A 17668-nucleotide genomic window follows, 5' to 3' on the forward strand; every position below is an offset into this window, starting at 1 on the left:
TCAAACAGGAGGAGCTGGTGGTGAACCACATGTCAGCCAAGATCGTGGAGAACGTGTGTACCACAGCGTCACGCTTTGCCCAGGGCTTCATCACGCCTGAGGTGGGGCCGGTGCTCTGGTATCTCTTCACTCACTCCACTGTGGATTCTCTCCGAGTCAGTGCTATCTCCGTGAGTCTCCTCTCCTCACTCAGACCTGCGTTCCATCTGATTTGCCGTGGCCGTTGTCCTGCACGGAGAGCTCACAGATATGTCGTAACCAGTGAGCCGTCCGGACAGTGATTGGTCAGAACTGGCTGTAGTGTGGACTTTTCTGCGTCCCAGAACTGTGGTGTGTGTATGTAGACCAGGACCACAGGGTTTCAGCTGTGGTTTTCATGTGAGCCATTCACTGTCGTTTCTATTTGACTGAAGGTGGACAGGTAAAAAAAACAGAGAGATGTAGGGAAGAAAGCCACAGGACTTTGGCTGGATTTGAGTACCTTTGCCATAGACCTGTTTTCAGTGGGCGGTCTGTGTGCACTAGTCAAGGATTCACTTTCATAGACTACAAAAATTATAACTGCCAGACTTATAAAGACTATGCCTCAAAGCCCAGTCTCACCTCGCTATAGACATAGCCCTGTGTAAGTGCGTATGCGTGTGTGTGTGCGCGTGTGTGAGAAGCCTGTCACTCATTCTTCCTGACAGTTGTGACCTGCGTTTACCCCCCCCAGGCCCTGTGTAGGATCACTCGTCATTCGGCAGGGGCCTTCCACAGCGTGATTGACAAGGTGGGGCTGCCCGCCATCCTGGCCTGTCTGGGGTCAGCCATTAGCCGTGTTCAGCAGCACATGCTCACCATGTTCGCCGCCATGCTGGCGTCGGGCGCTCACTCCCAAAGACTCGTCCAGGACAAGGTACCAACACTGCACTGTACACTCATTAACAATGCCATTTCCACTGCCCACCAGTACCATTAACACTTTTCATCCACACCATTAACACTGTTCACCAGTACCATTAACGCTGTTCACCAGTACCATTAACTCTGTTTACCAGTACCATTTACACTGCCCACCAGTACCATTAACACTGTTCACCTGTACCATTAACACTGTTCACCAGTACCATTAACACTGTTCACCAGTACCATTTACACCGCCCACCAGTACCATTAACACTGTTCACCAGTAGCATTAACACTGTTCACACCGCTAGCATAAGTGTTAAACTGTTGAAGCTTAGGCCAGTGCTGGCAGAATATTTTTATATTTTAGCAATTAATATTGTATGATTAATATTATATCATTCAATGAATTTGGCCCAATAAACTAGCCAAAAAAGTGTATTCTATCACGCTGGTGGTGTGGTGCAGGACCCAAGTGCAAAGACACGATGATTGAAGTGGCAAAACGAAAGACTTTACTGACAAACTGAAGATTAAAATACAAGTGCAAACTGATAACAAAACCAATAACAAAAAGGTGCAGCGTAACAGAGTGCTCTAAAACACAAACAACGATAGACAAAAGACAAGGCAAACACTAGGGCATAAATAGAGAGGGAAACTAAACAGGGCAAAACAGGATTGGGTAAAATTAACAAGGTCAATAATTAGACAAACGGGAACAGGTGAGGGGCGGAGACAGACAGAGATCAGGCACACAAAGGCATGACAAACTAAAAGTCCAAACTGAGGTGCAGGCTGTGACAGTATTCAGTCTCAGTGTGGAAGGACACTGCTTTCTCACAGGATAGAGAATGCAGTGTTTTGTCCAATCACCCTGTTTTCACTGTCGAGTTACTGCTGAAATGACCTGAAACATGATGAATCCCAGACATGTGCTGGGTCGCTCTACTGCAATAGACACTGTTTACACACTTCATCACTCCTTTGAGTTCTGTCAGTAAGTCCAGTCCTGATAAGAATAGGAGTGTGTGGTAACTGGAGTGGTGTGAATTTCTAGGCCTGATGGATTTCTATACGTTTCTCCACGCTGTGCCAAAGTCCCATCTCCCTAACCTTCCCTGTCTGCTAATTGGCCATTAACGTTGGCAGTGTTGCCTCTACGCCAGCCGCGGAGATGAATGCCATCTATAGCCCCGCGCTGAGCCATCCGCTTAAAGAGTGGGCAAACAAGACTATGAAAATGCTCTCCCCTTGGAGAAGCCAGCCAAAACCAGTCAGGGGTACACTGACAGATGTGTGTGTTTCTCTCTCTCTCTCTCCCTCTCTCTCTCTCTCTCTTTCTTTCTCTTTCTTTCTCTCTTGCCTTTTCTCCCTCTGTCCTCGACTCATGAATAGATGGAGAATTTTTCTCCAGAGCGAAGATTCAGACTTATTTGGACTTACAGTATCGATCTGAAAGACGAGAGTAAAACATTGCTCTGTCTTGCTCTCCTCTGCTTTATTTAAAAACATTTTCACCACCATTTCACTGCTTACAACAAATAAATAAATGAATAAATGAATGAATACTTGCTTTGTAAATCTTTAAACTCCACTCAAGTCTAGCTCAATTACAGGTCCATGACACCCATATTTTGATGCAGCTGATGGTGAAACAGTAATAAGAAGATGAAAGTGCCAGTGATTTATAAGCCGCTCTCATTTAGCTTTCACCCTATACCTCAGGCCTTTGGTCCTCATATCAGCCTCTGGCAGCAATGACACAAATCCCCAGTGATGTGACCCTGCTCCGCTCATACAGCACACACAGAGAGAGAGAGGGCTAATTTGTCAGGAGTGACAGTTTGGTTTGGTTTATTATCTGAAGAGGTAATCAATTGGAAAACAGGCAACAGAAATTGATTGAAACGGTGTGTGGATACTGCGTTCAAGGTTCAGTGTGATTACCTTTCATTTACATGTGAATCTCAGGTTTGACACGGGGATTGAAAGGCCGGTAAATAAATAAATAGATAAATAAATAAATAAATGGTTCTTTGAGTGCGTGAAACTCACTGCGTCACCTCTGCACCAATTATAAACTGCCATACAGTTCTCTCCCTAATTCCCCTGACAAACGTGGGGTCCAGAACGCTAGCTGTTTATTCATGCATTGTTTGGCATAGAATTTCAATTTCAATGAAGAGCTAAGTAACTTGGCTAATTGGGTAAGGAAGTACAGCAATCTCTGTGCACAGCTTGGAATACTGCTGATGTAATTACAGTTTGTACGAAGAGTTTGACGCTTTCGAAATTAATTAACTCTACACTCGACGGCCTGTTTAATCGTAATGTTTCGGTTTGTTTCCTTTTGACCATTCTTCCCAATTATGCTGATAGTGAAAGTTAATCAATTCCTCCTAATTTGCTTCCCATTAAATACTGTGGACCCCATTAGCTTATTAACCTCTGTTTTATGTGAAGTGCAGTTTTGGGGACTTTCATTTCAGACACCCCACCAACCCCCTCCCCACAGCACTTTGCTGTGTAAGTGATAGCACCTGTCAAATTACTGTCAGACAATGGGGGGACTTACTGTGGGATAAACGTCCAGAGACTCCCACACTGTGAAACGCCACTGTTACTGAGCTCAACTCAAACACGCTCGGTGTCTTTGCAGGACTTTGTTGTGAAGATAATCCGCTCTCTGGAGAGTCCGTCTCCAGTTATCCGAGCCAAGGCTTTCCTGGTGCTCCTGCAGATCCTCAGGAGTAACAGAGAGATGCTCCTCCTATGCTGCAACTCCAGGTACCGTACCTACGACGCCTCCCACGTGTCTCCTCCTCCGTTCACGCAAATGTATTTGACAACTGTATTCATATCCCAGCCTCACAGAGATCAAACAGAACAGTGTGGAGCTCTTCTTAGCTTTTCCCTCTCTCAGTAAATTGTCACTTTTAGAGCCAACGCAATGAATATGTATTAAGCTTGTTTGTGCAGACACAGAGCTGCAGTGAATGTATTGCATTGGCTCCTAGAGTAGCCTGCGCTTTTTGACTTAATGCACAGGCACATAGGCTGCAGCGCTACACTGGTGGCTTTGTATCTCAGGTTTCTGAATTTAAACAGTCACCCGGTGAATGGGGGGTAAATGCAATGCGTCTGTTTATAGGCAAAAATGTTGTATATGGAAGTCTATGGAAAGTGGAAGCTGATTTATTGCATATGCAAAAATGGGTGCCCTTTTTTTTGGGGGAAAATTGTAAATACCCTCCTCCACTTAAAGCCATCTTCCCTTGACAGATATGGAGAAATTTCCGGAACGGAGCCTCCGCTCCCCTTCAGAACCACTTTGTGATAAGACTGGTGGAATAAGATAAGACTGACGGGGCGAAATTTGGAGAATTGGGCTGGATTAATGCTTTCAGCTTTGGCTTCTGTTCCACAGAGAGAATCCCGGTACAGCCCAGTAGTTTCCAGTGGCAGAGTTCACCTCTTAACACTGATCATTCTCCATTTACCTCCACAGAAACAACACAGAGACAAGAGAAATGGTCTGTGTTAACAGAAAAAAAAAGTCAAAATTATTGTAGCAGGAGATCAGTTGAAAATAATTTATTTTCTGGTTGCAGTTTTTTTTTCAGTTTGAAGATGAGAGATGAAAGTTCTTATGAGGCAGGGAAAACGCTGTATCTCTGATGAAACTTAGAGAATAGCAATGGTAAAGTAATGAGAATGGATTATCTGAGCCATACCTCTCTCTCTCTCTCTCTCTCTCTTTGTGTGTGCGTGTGTGTGTGTGTGCGTGTGCGTGTGCGTGTGCGTGTGTGTGTGTGGGTGTGTGTGTGTGCATGTGTGTTAGAAGGCCCTTGGTTGCTGTGGAGGAAACTAAAATAGATGACTTTCATTCTCACATTGGAAACTCCACTCTCCCCTCTGAACTGAACCTGATTTTCCCCTAATGGGATTACCGTTATTTGAAAAAAATGAAAGATGGTTGAGAGCGGTTCTGCTGTCTTTGAGAGCTCACAGACCGGGCTATAATGTATTACAAATGAATCCTCAATAATGCCTTTGTGACGCTTTATGAACCCATTAATCTAGTCAAAACCTTCATATTCGTTAACTCTTGCACTTCACTGAATCCTTTCTGCTGTTGCCGTGAGCAACTGGAGCATATTCTTAGCTCTTAACCATAACTTCAGCACTTCTAGACCTTAAAACATCATTTAGAGCCAACAACTTGAGACCTCTTGATGATACAGAATGCGTGAATAGCATAATTTACAGGCTATCTGGATGAAGCAGCATGATTATACGTCTGTTTAAAAAGATATACTTTAGCCCCAGTCGGCTATATTCATACGCTTTTCATACGCTCCACCAAGTGTATTGGGTTGAGGGTGGAGTTTAAAGAGAGACCTGAATTTCACACTTTCAGAGAGGCCTTTTTCCAGGGGTTAATCTGAGGCCATGCCTGTTCTTCCTGTTCTTCACTCTGAGTTAAGGCTTGGCTAAAGCTTCAGCCTTTCATTATCAAATGTGAGTTCAAATAATCAGAGTATCTTCAACCCGGTTCTTTAATCACATTTCATTCCAATTCATTCATAATTAATCATAAACCATCCCCGCTCAGACTCAACGCCCTAATTGGCCTGGTCCTTGTCTTCTAAACACGAAGCGTAACCGTCTACCATCCGCGCACGAACCCGCCGTTTCCTTCTGAGGCCCACGTGAAACCCTGTTTTCCTCTCCCTCCGACTCTCTCAAGCATTCCCACGATGCACTCTGTCAGCGCTGACCCTCCGCTCCATCTCCCATAGTGAGAGCGGCCCCTCCAACCGCTCCGCCGAACGCGCGGCGTTAATTAGCTCCACAGCGACGGGGCCCCGGCAGCCTCCGCCTGATGAGAGACTCCTGCCTGCCACAGACACGTCACCGCCCGCCTGCCGCCTTTGTTCAGAACCCTCCACAGTGGTCTGAGCAGACGTGTTAAGAGCACTCACAGCCCAGCCGTGAAGATGTTTTTTTTTTTTTTTTCCTTCCTTCCTTTCTTTCATTCTGTCTTTATTTATTTCTCATTCACAGTGATGGTTACAGAGAGTGAAGGCAGGGAGGAGTGGAGGCTGCGTGGCAGCCTGCGTAGGCCCCTGTGCGGGTAGAGGAGTATCAGAGAAGGGTTGGACACTTCTGCTAGGCTCAGAGGTTGATGCAGTTGATGAAGTTTCTTGGGAAAGTAACAGGCAGTTGAAGTTATTTGTTCAAAGCTTTATTGATTTTTTTTTTTTTTTTTTTAGTGCAGCAGTCTTGGCTCTGACACATTTTGTTCTAATTCAGAATGAAATCCACTGGTCATATCCCTGGTCTCTGGACTCTTCGCAAAACAAATCTACCTGTTTGTCGGTTGTCATTTTCCTCCATATACGCTTGACTTTGATGTTACATTTGGGCTGTACTCATAGTTAATAAGCACAACATAGCAAAATGAAGCTTCTAATGGATGTGATGGTTTGTGGAGGCAGAGGGAGAGAGTGGTGTTTGTTTATGTCTGTGTGTTGGTGAAGGTGCTTGATTCAGCCCTGACTGCAGAATAACACGAGCACTTTGTCAGTAATGAAAGAAGATGATCGTGCACTGCTGAGTGGACAGTCTGGACCAATCGTCCTCATGCCTGTAAAAATCATGATAGTCTTATTTCTGCGCACGCGTACACACACACAAACAAACAAACAAACAGACACACTCGCTGTTTCAAACTTAAACACAGACAGACACACACATGTACAAAAGTGCATATACACACACACACACACACACCTACACCTACACCCACACACCTTCTCTCTCACACATAAACATATCAGCACACACACATGCACACACTCCCTCTCACACATACACACACACACACACCTGTACATAAACATATCAGCACACACACATACACACACTCCCTCTCACACACACACACACACACACACACACCTGTACATAAACATATCAGCACACACACATACACACACACACACACCCACACACACACACACCAAAGCTGTAGAAACGTCATGCTGTCATGCCTATCAATCGTAGTAAGTTTTTTTTTTTTTTTCCCCTCACTGGCAGAACTCCTTCAGGATTCCAATTATAGGTCTGTGCATGTAGGCTGTCGGCGTAGACCAGCCCCGGCACGCGGCCGAGAAAAAGTAATTTATAGTGAAAGTCACAGCTCTCCTCATCTCTATTCTTCCTTAGGTAATGTCAGGGCTTGCTGACCATGTCAGACTCATAAAAGGCTGGTTGATCCTGATATGTAGAAATGAATGTTTTTTTTTTTTTTTAAATCGTGACACTGTCCCTGCGTTTTCATTCTCTGCCGCCTCCTTCTCCCCAGCTCCGCAATGCTACGCCCTCACCTGCTGTCACAAACACTAAATCGACTTCTGCTAACGCCCAGGATATGTCTTCCGCTCAGAGAGAGAGAGAGAGGAAGAAGAAGCAGAGAGTAATAGACGTGGAGGTGAAATTTATCATGGGTTAATCCAGCGTGCTTTGAGTGGAGTCTGAGTCAATGATGCACTTGTAAATAGCAAAGGGGTCGTGACCTCTCTCCCGTCTCCCGTGACTGGACAGCCTAAGCCTAAGCCTCCAGCTGATTCTCCCGAGTTCTGTTTGGGACACTTTCTTTCCCTTTCCAGACTTTACATTTGACTGTATGTTGTGTAGAGATAAGGCAGTGAAGATACACCCACTACTGTATACGTGTTCTTCCTCACCTTCATGGAAGGGGGTTCAGGGTTGCCTGCTGTTGCATGTGGTCTGTCTGTCTCTACATCTCTAGTCCCATTATGTCTTCTCATGAATCAGAGAAGAGACGGAGCCTTGTCTTCAAGCATGACTCAATCAAATGAATTACATAGTTAAGCGCACTTTCTCCATGAATGGCTCCTTTGAATTGCCCTGAATTGCTTTAAAGCTGTTTTTAAATGAGAGGGAAGATCTGCACTGTCTGACCCTCCACAGAGCAAAAAAACGAAATGAAATGAAAAGGCTTTGACTGCTATGATTACGGCCGAGATAATAATCAAAGCAATACATTTTATTTTTCAGTTTTGATCTAGCCACATTTTACGTTTTAACTGACGCGACACAGCCCTGTGCTGGATGCTTTGGAGAGTAAGTCACAGTCTATCTGGGTTGTACATGCAATTCAGTTTGTCAACACTACTCTAACTGTCTCCTTAATCATAGTCGTATTTATTTTTCATGCCTTTGGAGTCTTTGGTAATTGTGTAGTCAGCCTTTTTGTCTTTACTGGCCTCAGATGGTTAAGTCTGATGTCAAACTCAGAATGAATAAACGCACAGATTGAAGTCTTGTAGTGAGTTGGTCGCTCTAGTCTGTGTTCCACCTCTGGCAAGACCTACAGGGCATTTTTATTTTCTGTTTTGGGCAGTTATCTCCTTTTGAAAATGTGTTTTTGGTTTGAAATGGTGCATAAAATGCTTTATATATGAATTGTTAGTTTTGATTAACCACGATGACTAGACAATGCGCATGTTTTGATGTGTTTGGGAGAAATAATTGGTAGGTAAGATGAATGTGGTTTGAGGTGCAATTTAGCTGTTCCTTAAATCAGAGCTCTCCTGTTTCCCAGGCGCCTTTCAGTGAATACTGTTGGAATAGTAGTGGTTTTAGTTACGTAGTGGAATCTATATGTCCTCATGACATTTTTACAAGGCCTTGCTTTGCTCAGCATTTCTCTTAATGGAGCGACTGGCTGTGTCCTTCAGCACTTTTCAGTGGGGTTATTTTTCTCATGTTGTCATACGGGCTTGTGTCTGACAACTTGGGTGTGGTTATCCCCGTTTTTGATAACTGTCTTGTGACTGTGGCGTATTTATTCCCGTGTTTCATGGCTGTCATGGCACAGGAGGGCATAATGTATTTACGTGTTACTTCTGTAATCTCCACTGTGCACTGGTCCCTCCAGCATTTGAGCAAGAGCTCATTTGCTTGCACATTGTGGTGGAGATACCAACTGTTTCTCTCCACACAGTCCCTGTAGTTCTCCACTTCGAACTCTGCTCAAGTTTTCTTATCCTCATATAATTGCTGGATGCACTTCTAGTCCTCGTTGCTTGGCTCCGTGCAATTTTCTCACCGTTTGCTTTTTCATCTGTGTCTAATTTGAGAGACACGTCTCAGCAGAAATGTGTGAAGGGTGGAGGGGGGGTGGGGGGAGATGGAAGGAGAGAGAGGGAGAGAGAGGAAGAGAGAGGAAGGACTGGCTGGCAGGGAAATGTTCAGACGCTGATTGTGTAGAAGTGAGCCGGGCTGCTTGCAAACTAGCTAATTAACAGTGCCTCTTAATAAGCCCACGGTCCACAGGCGGCAGGCAGTCACAGCACCGCACTCTCCCTTCATCACCTTCTCACCCTCTCACCACTGAAAACTCTTGTCTGTCTCAAATATATTTATACACACACACACACACATACACAGAGCTAATGTAGGGAGGCTTCAACGCTTTCGGTCTCAGGCTGTTAAGGGCAGTTCCCTCGATGAGGTTTTAACAAGAAAGGAAAACAAAACGTTTTTTAGCACCAGAAACCGTGAAAATTATGCAAGTTCCTCTGATGCGCTGCTGATAATGATGATGTTTGAAAGTTTTACAGAGCTGCTGGAACGACGTTATTAATAAAACCCAGGTGTGTGTGTGTGTGTGTGTGTGTGAGTGTGTGTGTGTGTGTGTGAGTGTGTGTGTGTGTGTGTGAGTGTGTGTGTGTGTGTGTGTGTGTGTGTGTGAGTGTTTGTTTGTGTGTGAGTGTGTGTGTGTGTGTGTGTGTGTGTGTGTGAGTGTGTGTGTGTGTGTGTGTGTGTGTGTGTGTGTGTGTGAGTGTGTGTGTGAGTGTGTGTGTGTGAGTGTGTGTGTGAGTGTGTGTGTGTGAGTGTGTGTGTGTGAGTGTGTGTGTGTGTGTGTGTGAGAGTGTGTGTGTGTGTGTGTGTCTGTGTGTGTGTGTGTGTCTGTGTGTGTGTGTGTCTGTGTGAGTGTGTGTGTGTGTGAGAGTGTGTGTGTGTGTGTGTGTGTGTGTGTGTGAGTGAACACAGAGACATACCAGTGTATGGGCTGCTGTGATTAGTAGAGGTAATTGATGCCGTTGATGATGGAAATTCGTTGACAGCAGTATTTTAAAGCAATGCATTGTTTTTTCTTTCTTTTTTTTTTTTTTTTTTATGAATTTACCTTTTTGATTTCTAAAATGCTTCAGTTCATTATAACAAATGTTTTTCTTCAATATCAGTATGTAACTGCTGCTAGGGCAGCCACTGCCAACTGATTTTCTATAGATTGTTCTACCGACGAGGCAAATTGAATAGTGGAAAGGTTAATCAACTGTTCAACTCATCGAAAGATCACTCGACTACTCGACTCGACCATTTGGTAGATTATCTACAGCAAATACGTAGTGATATTGAAGAGGAACATTTGTTGTAATTAACTGAAGCGTTTTAGAAATCACAAAGGTAAATTCATCAAAATAAAATCAACGATGGGTCAGTTTAAAATACTGCTGTCGACGCTTTTTTGACGTAGACGTCATCAATTACCTCGACTAATCGCGGCAGCCCTACGCTAGTGTATAATCCTTTTCAGCATATAACCTGTTGATTAATCCCTTTAAAACGCTTGATTCACAGGTGACAGCAGTCTCTGTTTATTCATTCATTCTCCAAACCGCTTATCCTAATTAGGGCTGCGGGTTTGCTGGAACCTATCCCAAGGGTCACTGGGTGAAAGGCGGGGAAACACCCTGGACAGGTTGCCAGTTCATCGCAGAGTCTCCGTTTACGTATATTTATATTTCACTGCTTTACACTTCAGCTGACTGATTCGCTCATTTTGTCCTGTTTTCCAGTGTCCTTTTCTTTTAGATGAGTTGAGTTTGCTTCACGCTTGGTGCTACTCTTGACTCATCGCCATTATTATTCTGTCCTGTGCTCTCCATTAAAGACACGGACGTGCAACTGATGAAATACGTCTTTCTTCTGGTTTTCAGGCATCTGTCTGTGTGCCGTGGTCCCGTGTTTGGGTTTGGTTGGGTTCTGCCCGCCTGAGCCGGATGAATGATAATGTTTTCTTGGCCTCTCTTTCTCTCAGACTGGTGATGTACATCGAAAGAGACATCCGAAAGGCCACGCCAGGGAAGGAGCAACAAAGCGGCAATGAATACCTGTCAAAATGCCTGGCCCTGTTCATCCGTCACACCGTGCAGGAGCTGCCAGCCATCCTGGGTAAATCAATTGCATTACAGCCCCAAAAAAGAGCAAGAGTGAGAGAGGGAGAGAGAGAGATAGAGGGAAGGAGAGAGGAAGAGATAGAAAAAGAAATTAAGCGAACTCGCGCAGGTGAGCATCAGTGGTTTAAGCATATGATTAGATTCTCCTCTTTTTTTAATTACCTTTTCGATGGACCTTGGGAGCAGCAGGCCTGCTATTGACCCGATGCAGTAAATTCACCGGTGAATCAGTGTCGGATGACAGCACAGGTGACCGGTGACGGACACACGGCTGGAACAGGTCCAGAGCAGCGAGAGGTTCGGTCCTGACGCGGGGCCGGACGCCCGTCTGCTGGCCCTGTGTGAGCCCTGCTGACAGAGGGATGGGAAGGCGGGTTCTGTTTTGTGCTGGAGCTGTGAATGGAGCTGCCATGTGTTGTGCTCAGGCCAGGGTGTTGATTGTGTGGCAATTGTGTCTCTCTGTATCGGTCTGTAGATGATGTCCTGTCAGCGCTGGGGAACATCGTAGGACGGAAACATCCTTCCACTGTACAGACACGACACCTCAAACAGAGCCTTCCCATGATACCTGTAGTATTGCATCTGCTCACCTCACAGGTCTGTTTGTGTGTGTGTGTGTGTGTGTGTGTGTGTGTGTGTGTCCATGAGGATATAAATATCTGACAACTGAGCACCTAGTGAGTATGTATGCTGTTCCCCTGTTTGAAAAACTTGTTTTCATTTATTTATTTATGAACACATGGCCTTACTTTTTTTTTTTTTAAGTGCCAAATTATTTCTGTTTATGATAATGGTAAGAGTTAAAAGAATTAGGGTTAGGTGATGAACTTGTAGTTACAGAAAAGTGAAAGTCCATGAAAAGTTCTTCATAAAAACAAATGTTTGTGTTTGCATATTAACACACTATTTCTTTTGCCTGTGTACTTATCCCTATTTGCTCCATAAGCGTGTATCAATATGTATTTTCACAATTAATTAACTCAAGTTAAAAAAAAACAACAACCCTACAATCACATTTTCAGCCCCATTCATTCAGAACTGTGCATCTCTATGGGCAGTAAAAAGATGGACTTTAATTTCCTCTGCTTCTCTCGGCGCCTGTGGTCATCTGCTGTGAGTGTCTGTCTAAGCGTGTCATAGTGAAGTGATGCATTACCACTTGATCGCTCCTCCTATTGCTCTGCACCCTCACAGACCGGCAGGCCGATCATTGTCAGACGCCAAAATGGTGCGAAATTGGATTTAGTGCTGACACACTCAAATCAGACTGAAATTAATATGAGGGCGACAGAGATGTTTGTCAGTAAGCTGAGAAGATGAAACCTCTCTTTGATTATACACAGTCCTGCATTTGGCCACGATTCGCCATGGCGGCTCAGCACCAAAGGAAGGCGGCAGAATTGAGCTGTCTTATTTGAGCAGTAATAGCCTGTCATTCTGTTAGCTCCTCTGCCATTAGACCCATTGGAGAAGGTTACGTAGAGTGGCCCATTAAACGGGCACTGAGCATTGCGGAGCAGCTGTTTTACTGATAGATGCCTTTGACTGAACCACTCTTCATTGGAGCGTCTGATGCACTCATATGAAACGAGAGGTCCAGGGACCACAGCTAGTCATGCCAACAGGCAGCCACACGCACACACACACACAGTCCACCAGTTTGATTCAGAACTGGTCTATGTGTGGGGATGCTTTCAAGCATGTGTATAAGAGTGTGTAAGTATGTGAGTGCGTCTGCATATGTGAGCTCATGCGTGTATGAATGTGTAAGCATGTGTGAATATGTGTGTGTGAGAGCATTTCAGAGTTGAACGTGTCGATAACTATGTGTTTAGAAGTATTTTTGTTATTGCTTATCTCTAGATGTGTAGCTAGGTGTGTGTTCTGTGTGGGTAGGCAGGTGTGCGTGTCCGTGTACATAAACGTGCCGTCAGATTTGTGATTTCTGACGGCGAGTGCGTCAGACTGACCCTGTGGCAGCCAGGGGTTTGGAGGGTTCAGCCCGGGGGCGGGGCAGTGAGCCGATCTCATGATTGACAGAGACTCCTGCCGGTTACTGCTTCTGCCCCCCGGCTGTTTTGACCCACCATCACTCAACCACAGATACATCAGCCCCCGACCGCAGCCTCCAGCTAATTCTGCTGCTCTCCCTGAGCGACCAGCATGGGCCAAACATCAATATGAGACATAACAAGAGTACAGCACAACACACACACACATACACACACACACACACACACTGTACACTCAGGACCACACACGCACACACACAACATACACTCAGGACCACACACGTACACACACACACACACACACACACACACACACACACACACTGTACACTCAGGACCACACATGCACGCACGCACGTACACACACGCGAACACACACACACACTGTTACATCCCAGGTCTAGGGGTACTAGGGTGCAACAGAAAGTAACAGAGACCAAAGAGCTTTCTGTTACCAAAAGATACTTGCAAGTTTATTTACCCAAAGAAGAAAGAAAAAAGAAAGAAAGGGGAGAATAGTGTCGGGGTCGAAATAATAAACAAAACGAAAACAAACCAGTGGGAAAATCCTCGCTGTCCTAAACAAGAGCCAACGACTGAGGGTCGTAACAACACACACACAAAAACACACAAAAACACACACAAACACACACAAACACACACACACACTGTGCCTGCTGCTGATGCCAGAATTACACAAAGCTTAACTCTCTCCATGTAGGAGCCTGTCCACTGGTCTGCTGGATCCTGTAAGGAGTCATACATACACACACACACACACACACACACACACACAAAACAAACTTCAGCAGCAGCTTCCTTTGTGAGGTTGAGAAGAGAAAGAGCTCTCACTGCAGGTTTCTCCTTATGAGTGTCCAGTGAAATGGGGAGAACAGACAGACAATTAACCTGGATCTAAACAGTCACACATGTCTTTGTGTCACTCACAGATATTCAGGCCGCAGGTGGTGACGGGGGACTTTCTCACCAAATTTGGGGCATTGCTGGTGAGTGACTGTGAGATCCGGTGAGAGACACAGAGTTGGATGTAGCTGTTTAAAAAGTGACATTGTTTGATGGAGTGTTTTTAAATGGGGTAATTTGAGTTTTTTTGGTTTTGTGATTTGAAAGAGTTTGTTTTAAAGGTGTAGACTGAGTTAGTTGGAAGTTAGTTGAAGTTTATTTAAAAGGCTGTAGTTTACCTGAGCCTTTTTCGCTCTTGTTTGGCTTAGCGCAAGACAACAGAAGGGTGAGATTTGTGTGTTTTTTAATTCTCTCATTTATTTCTTTTTACTCTTTTTTGCTTTTATTTTGCAGAACCACGTAACTTCCATTGACTCCAGTGAGACGAGTCTAGTGAGCGCTGTAGGTAAGATTTCACTCTAATCTCATGTCTGTTCTTCGCTCACGGTGCTGAGATGGCCACCTGTGGATAAACAGGGGCAGGTGCTGCTTTTTCTTTCCAGCTCTTTTAGTTCTGCCTGCAGATACAATAAACTCACAAAGTGGGTGCGGTGTGTTTTTTCCCCTCTGATCTAATTAAATATGATTTATTTGAGCTGGTAAAAATGTCGAATCGCAAAACATCTTAAATCAGCAGAATTTTGTATGAAATGACAGAGAAAGAAAAAACTTTGCCAGTGCTCTCATTAGACTTTTTAACAGTCAGCCAGTTCAGTACAAACACAAAACTCTTGCGATGAATTTACGGCCATCTACTTCCATTACGGTCTTTCTTATTCCCCAGATTTATTAGAATAAGAGCTCCGTTTAAAAAGCTTTATAATTCAACTCGTAAACGTGGCCTTGGTTAATTAAATGTTGTAAAATACACCATCCACAGGAGTGCTTTCATCTGAGCCCTCTGCCTCAAGGTTAGAGTAATGTTATTATGATGTTACCATAATGTTGTCCTGACATTAACAGTGACCTGTTATAACAGACCAAAGATGACTACGCCATAAAGAGACTGACTGTCTTCAATGTCTTCCGTTTACTCAAAGTTCTCATTGGAGGAGAACAGTGATCAGTTCAATACGTGGTGTTTAACTCTGAGCAGGTCAAACAGCGTCTGAGGAGCTGATCAGGAATGCCCTGTCTGCAGTGGAGGCCATTTCCCAGCATCCCACTCTCCTGAGCGCCCACCACTGCACCGTGAGTATTGCACCACGTCGGCCGATGAAACTGCGCGTGCTGGTCCTCTGTTTTAATCTTAACATGACTTATATTCATCTTAATTGTGCTCATCTCCATCCGGCAACACAACTGTTATCTCAAATAGCATATTCCCAGAAGTCTGTTTGGATGACATCTCAGTTATGTTTATTCTGTTTATGCAGAATAAAAGGTTTCTGCATTGTTCAGTTCAGTTGTATTCGCAGAGTATTGGTTCCAGTATTGTACCAAGCCATAGCAGACCCCCAGTGAACAAGCCCTGAGGTGATCGTTGCAGGGGAAAACTCTCCTTGGCTGAGAGGGAACGAAAAAAAAATATAGCAGAACCAACCCTCAGAGGGGGAAACCCATCCTCCTCTGACAGTCACTGGACTGTCGTTTTTTTTTTTTGTTTTGTTTTTTTTTCTGTCATAGATCGAAACCCTCTAAAAAGTGTCAGCTGATAAAATCTGATAGAAATCTCCTGTGGTTCCTTTTCAGAATCGATTAGCTATGCCTTAAAACTTCATCAATACAAAGCCATTAATACATCTGTCCTTCTTATCAGTGCAGTGCTGATAAAAAACGATTTAGTCTGAGTGATTAAAAATCTCACCTGCTCCGGTGCAGATATCAGAGCAGGCCCATGCGGTGTAAATGAGCCCCGGAGTCGATGGGGAGAACTGACAAATTGAATTATCCAAAAACCCCAGCATCACTGCAGTCAGGGCCGTGAAACATCTCGTCTCTCACACCTGAGTGAGCTGAAACACAGACACTGCCTCCCTGCTGTTTCGCCTTTCGTTTTTTTATACTCTAAAAACCTCAGATCAACAGGAAATCACTCCCCCACGCCGATAGATGAGCCAGGAGCGTGTGTGTGTGTGTGTGTGAGAGAGTGTGCGTGTGTGTCTGAGAAGCGGTTTTAATGAATATCGACTTGCTTGCGGTAGAGGAGATGCAGCGGGAGGCTTTGAGAGGAGACAGCCCCTCTGATTCTCTGTAATAGTGAAGGCACCTTAATTACACATCGCCACAAGTCATTAGATCACACTCGCCGTCGTCAGTGCACGAGCTGTCTCTCTCTCTCTCTCTCTCACACACACACACACACACAGAGCATTGCGTAAGAAAGGAGACGGAGACCCTAAGCGTGAAGGTGAAGAACACCAAGGTTAATTGAAACAGAAACCTTTAGCAGTAGTACACACCACAGTCCTGTCAACGTTGCTTTAGCGCTTATATATGCTGTATGCTGAATGGCCATTAGAGTTTTCAGGATTGGGAAGAAGACTTCCTGTGTGTAATAAAAGAGGAGCGTTGACATGAGGGTGTAAGAGTACACAGAAATGACAGTTGAGGGCATAGCGGAGCCTTAGGGTGGTGGTTCAGTGTGTACTCTGGTGTTTGGGTCTGGGTTAGGCATGTGCTGCAGTGTTGGGGTCATGGTTATTGTATGTACCATAGGTTTGGGGTTAGAGTTCAGAGTGTTTCTGGCACAAGATGAGAAGAAATCCCTAACGTGAGTTTGCCGGCTGAGGGGTGACTGCTTACACTCTGCCAAAGAGAAGAGAAATGAAATGATGTTCAGGCACTCTGGGGCTGCAGTAATAAAACCATATGTATTTTGTCATGTGTGACTGTCCTCCAGTACAGTCAATAGTTCAGTGAAACGGAGTATTGCTTTATATAATACAGAAAGACAGGGCATAGAGACACAGTGGGTAACAGAGGCCATAAATATGAACTTCATCAGTAAAACATATTCATCCATGTTTTGAATATGTGTACATGCTTCTGCCAGTCAAACGCCATGTGTAATGTAACACCCGTGACCTGGGAAAAAAGAAAACAAAAAGAGGTCTATGCTTGTTTGGCTGAGGAAGTATAATAAATTTATAGAGCAAGTCCTTTGAATTCAAGGCCTGTTCAGGACACTGCTGATGAGAAGGTGTACAGAAAACAAGGAATTCTCTCAAAATCATCTGGCTTCCCAGAGAAAATTTAAAAAAAAAAAAAAATTCAGGGCTCTAGTGTGGCCTTGTCTGGGTTAAGGAGTTTATGGCTTTATCTGTCTGTTTTACACTGTCTCACTTACTACATCCTTATTCAGTCCTGTGTGTGTACCATTTGTATAAGCGTTTCTCAGTATGGTTTGTTATATTTTAAGTGTGTATTGGCTTTTTGCATAGAGCAGGAATTGTTATAACTCGTATTCCTTTGGTGCTTGATCTTACCTATTGTCTGGAAATAAAAAAAGCCCTGTGAGTGTATTTCTGTACTGTACTTCAGGCATTTAGGGAGTCAGAGTAATGTTCTATGTTCTGTGTCTGC

The 17668-nt window shown here is 44.4% G+C and overlaps 1 protein-coding gene across 1 annotated transcript in view; it reads left to right on the plus strand.

Annotated features, from left to right (window-relative positions):
- Nucleotides 1-17668, plus strand: part of ulk4 (unc-51 like kinase 4) — an 84202-nt gene that overhangs the window by 25533 nt on the left and 41001 nt on the right. The window contains exons 19-26 of the mRNA XM_030783255.1: nucleotides 9-170; nucleotides 716-898; nucleotides 3551-3678; nucleotides 11030-11163; nucleotides 11644-11765; nucleotides 14131-14187; nucleotides 14498-14549; nucleotides 15240-15334. Coding sequence (XP_030639115.1) covers nucleotides 9-170; nucleotides 716-898; nucleotides 3551-3678; nucleotides 11030-11163; nucleotides 11644-11765; nucleotides 14131-14187; nucleotides 14498-14549; nucleotides 15240-15334 — 933 coding nt within the window. The remainder of the gene's footprint in view (nucleotides 1-8; nucleotides 171-715; nucleotides 899-3550; nucleotides 3679-11029; nucleotides 11164-11643; nucleotides 11766-14130; nucleotides 14188-14497; nucleotides 14550-15239; nucleotides 15335-17668) is intronic.

The sequence above is a fragment of the Chanos chanos genome, chromosome 8, assembly GCF_902362185.1.
Source record: "Chanos chanos chromosome 8, fChaCha1.1, whole genome shotgun sequence".
NCBI lineage: Eukaryota > Metazoa > Chordata > Actinopteri > Gonorynchiformes > Chanidae > Chanos > Chanos chanos.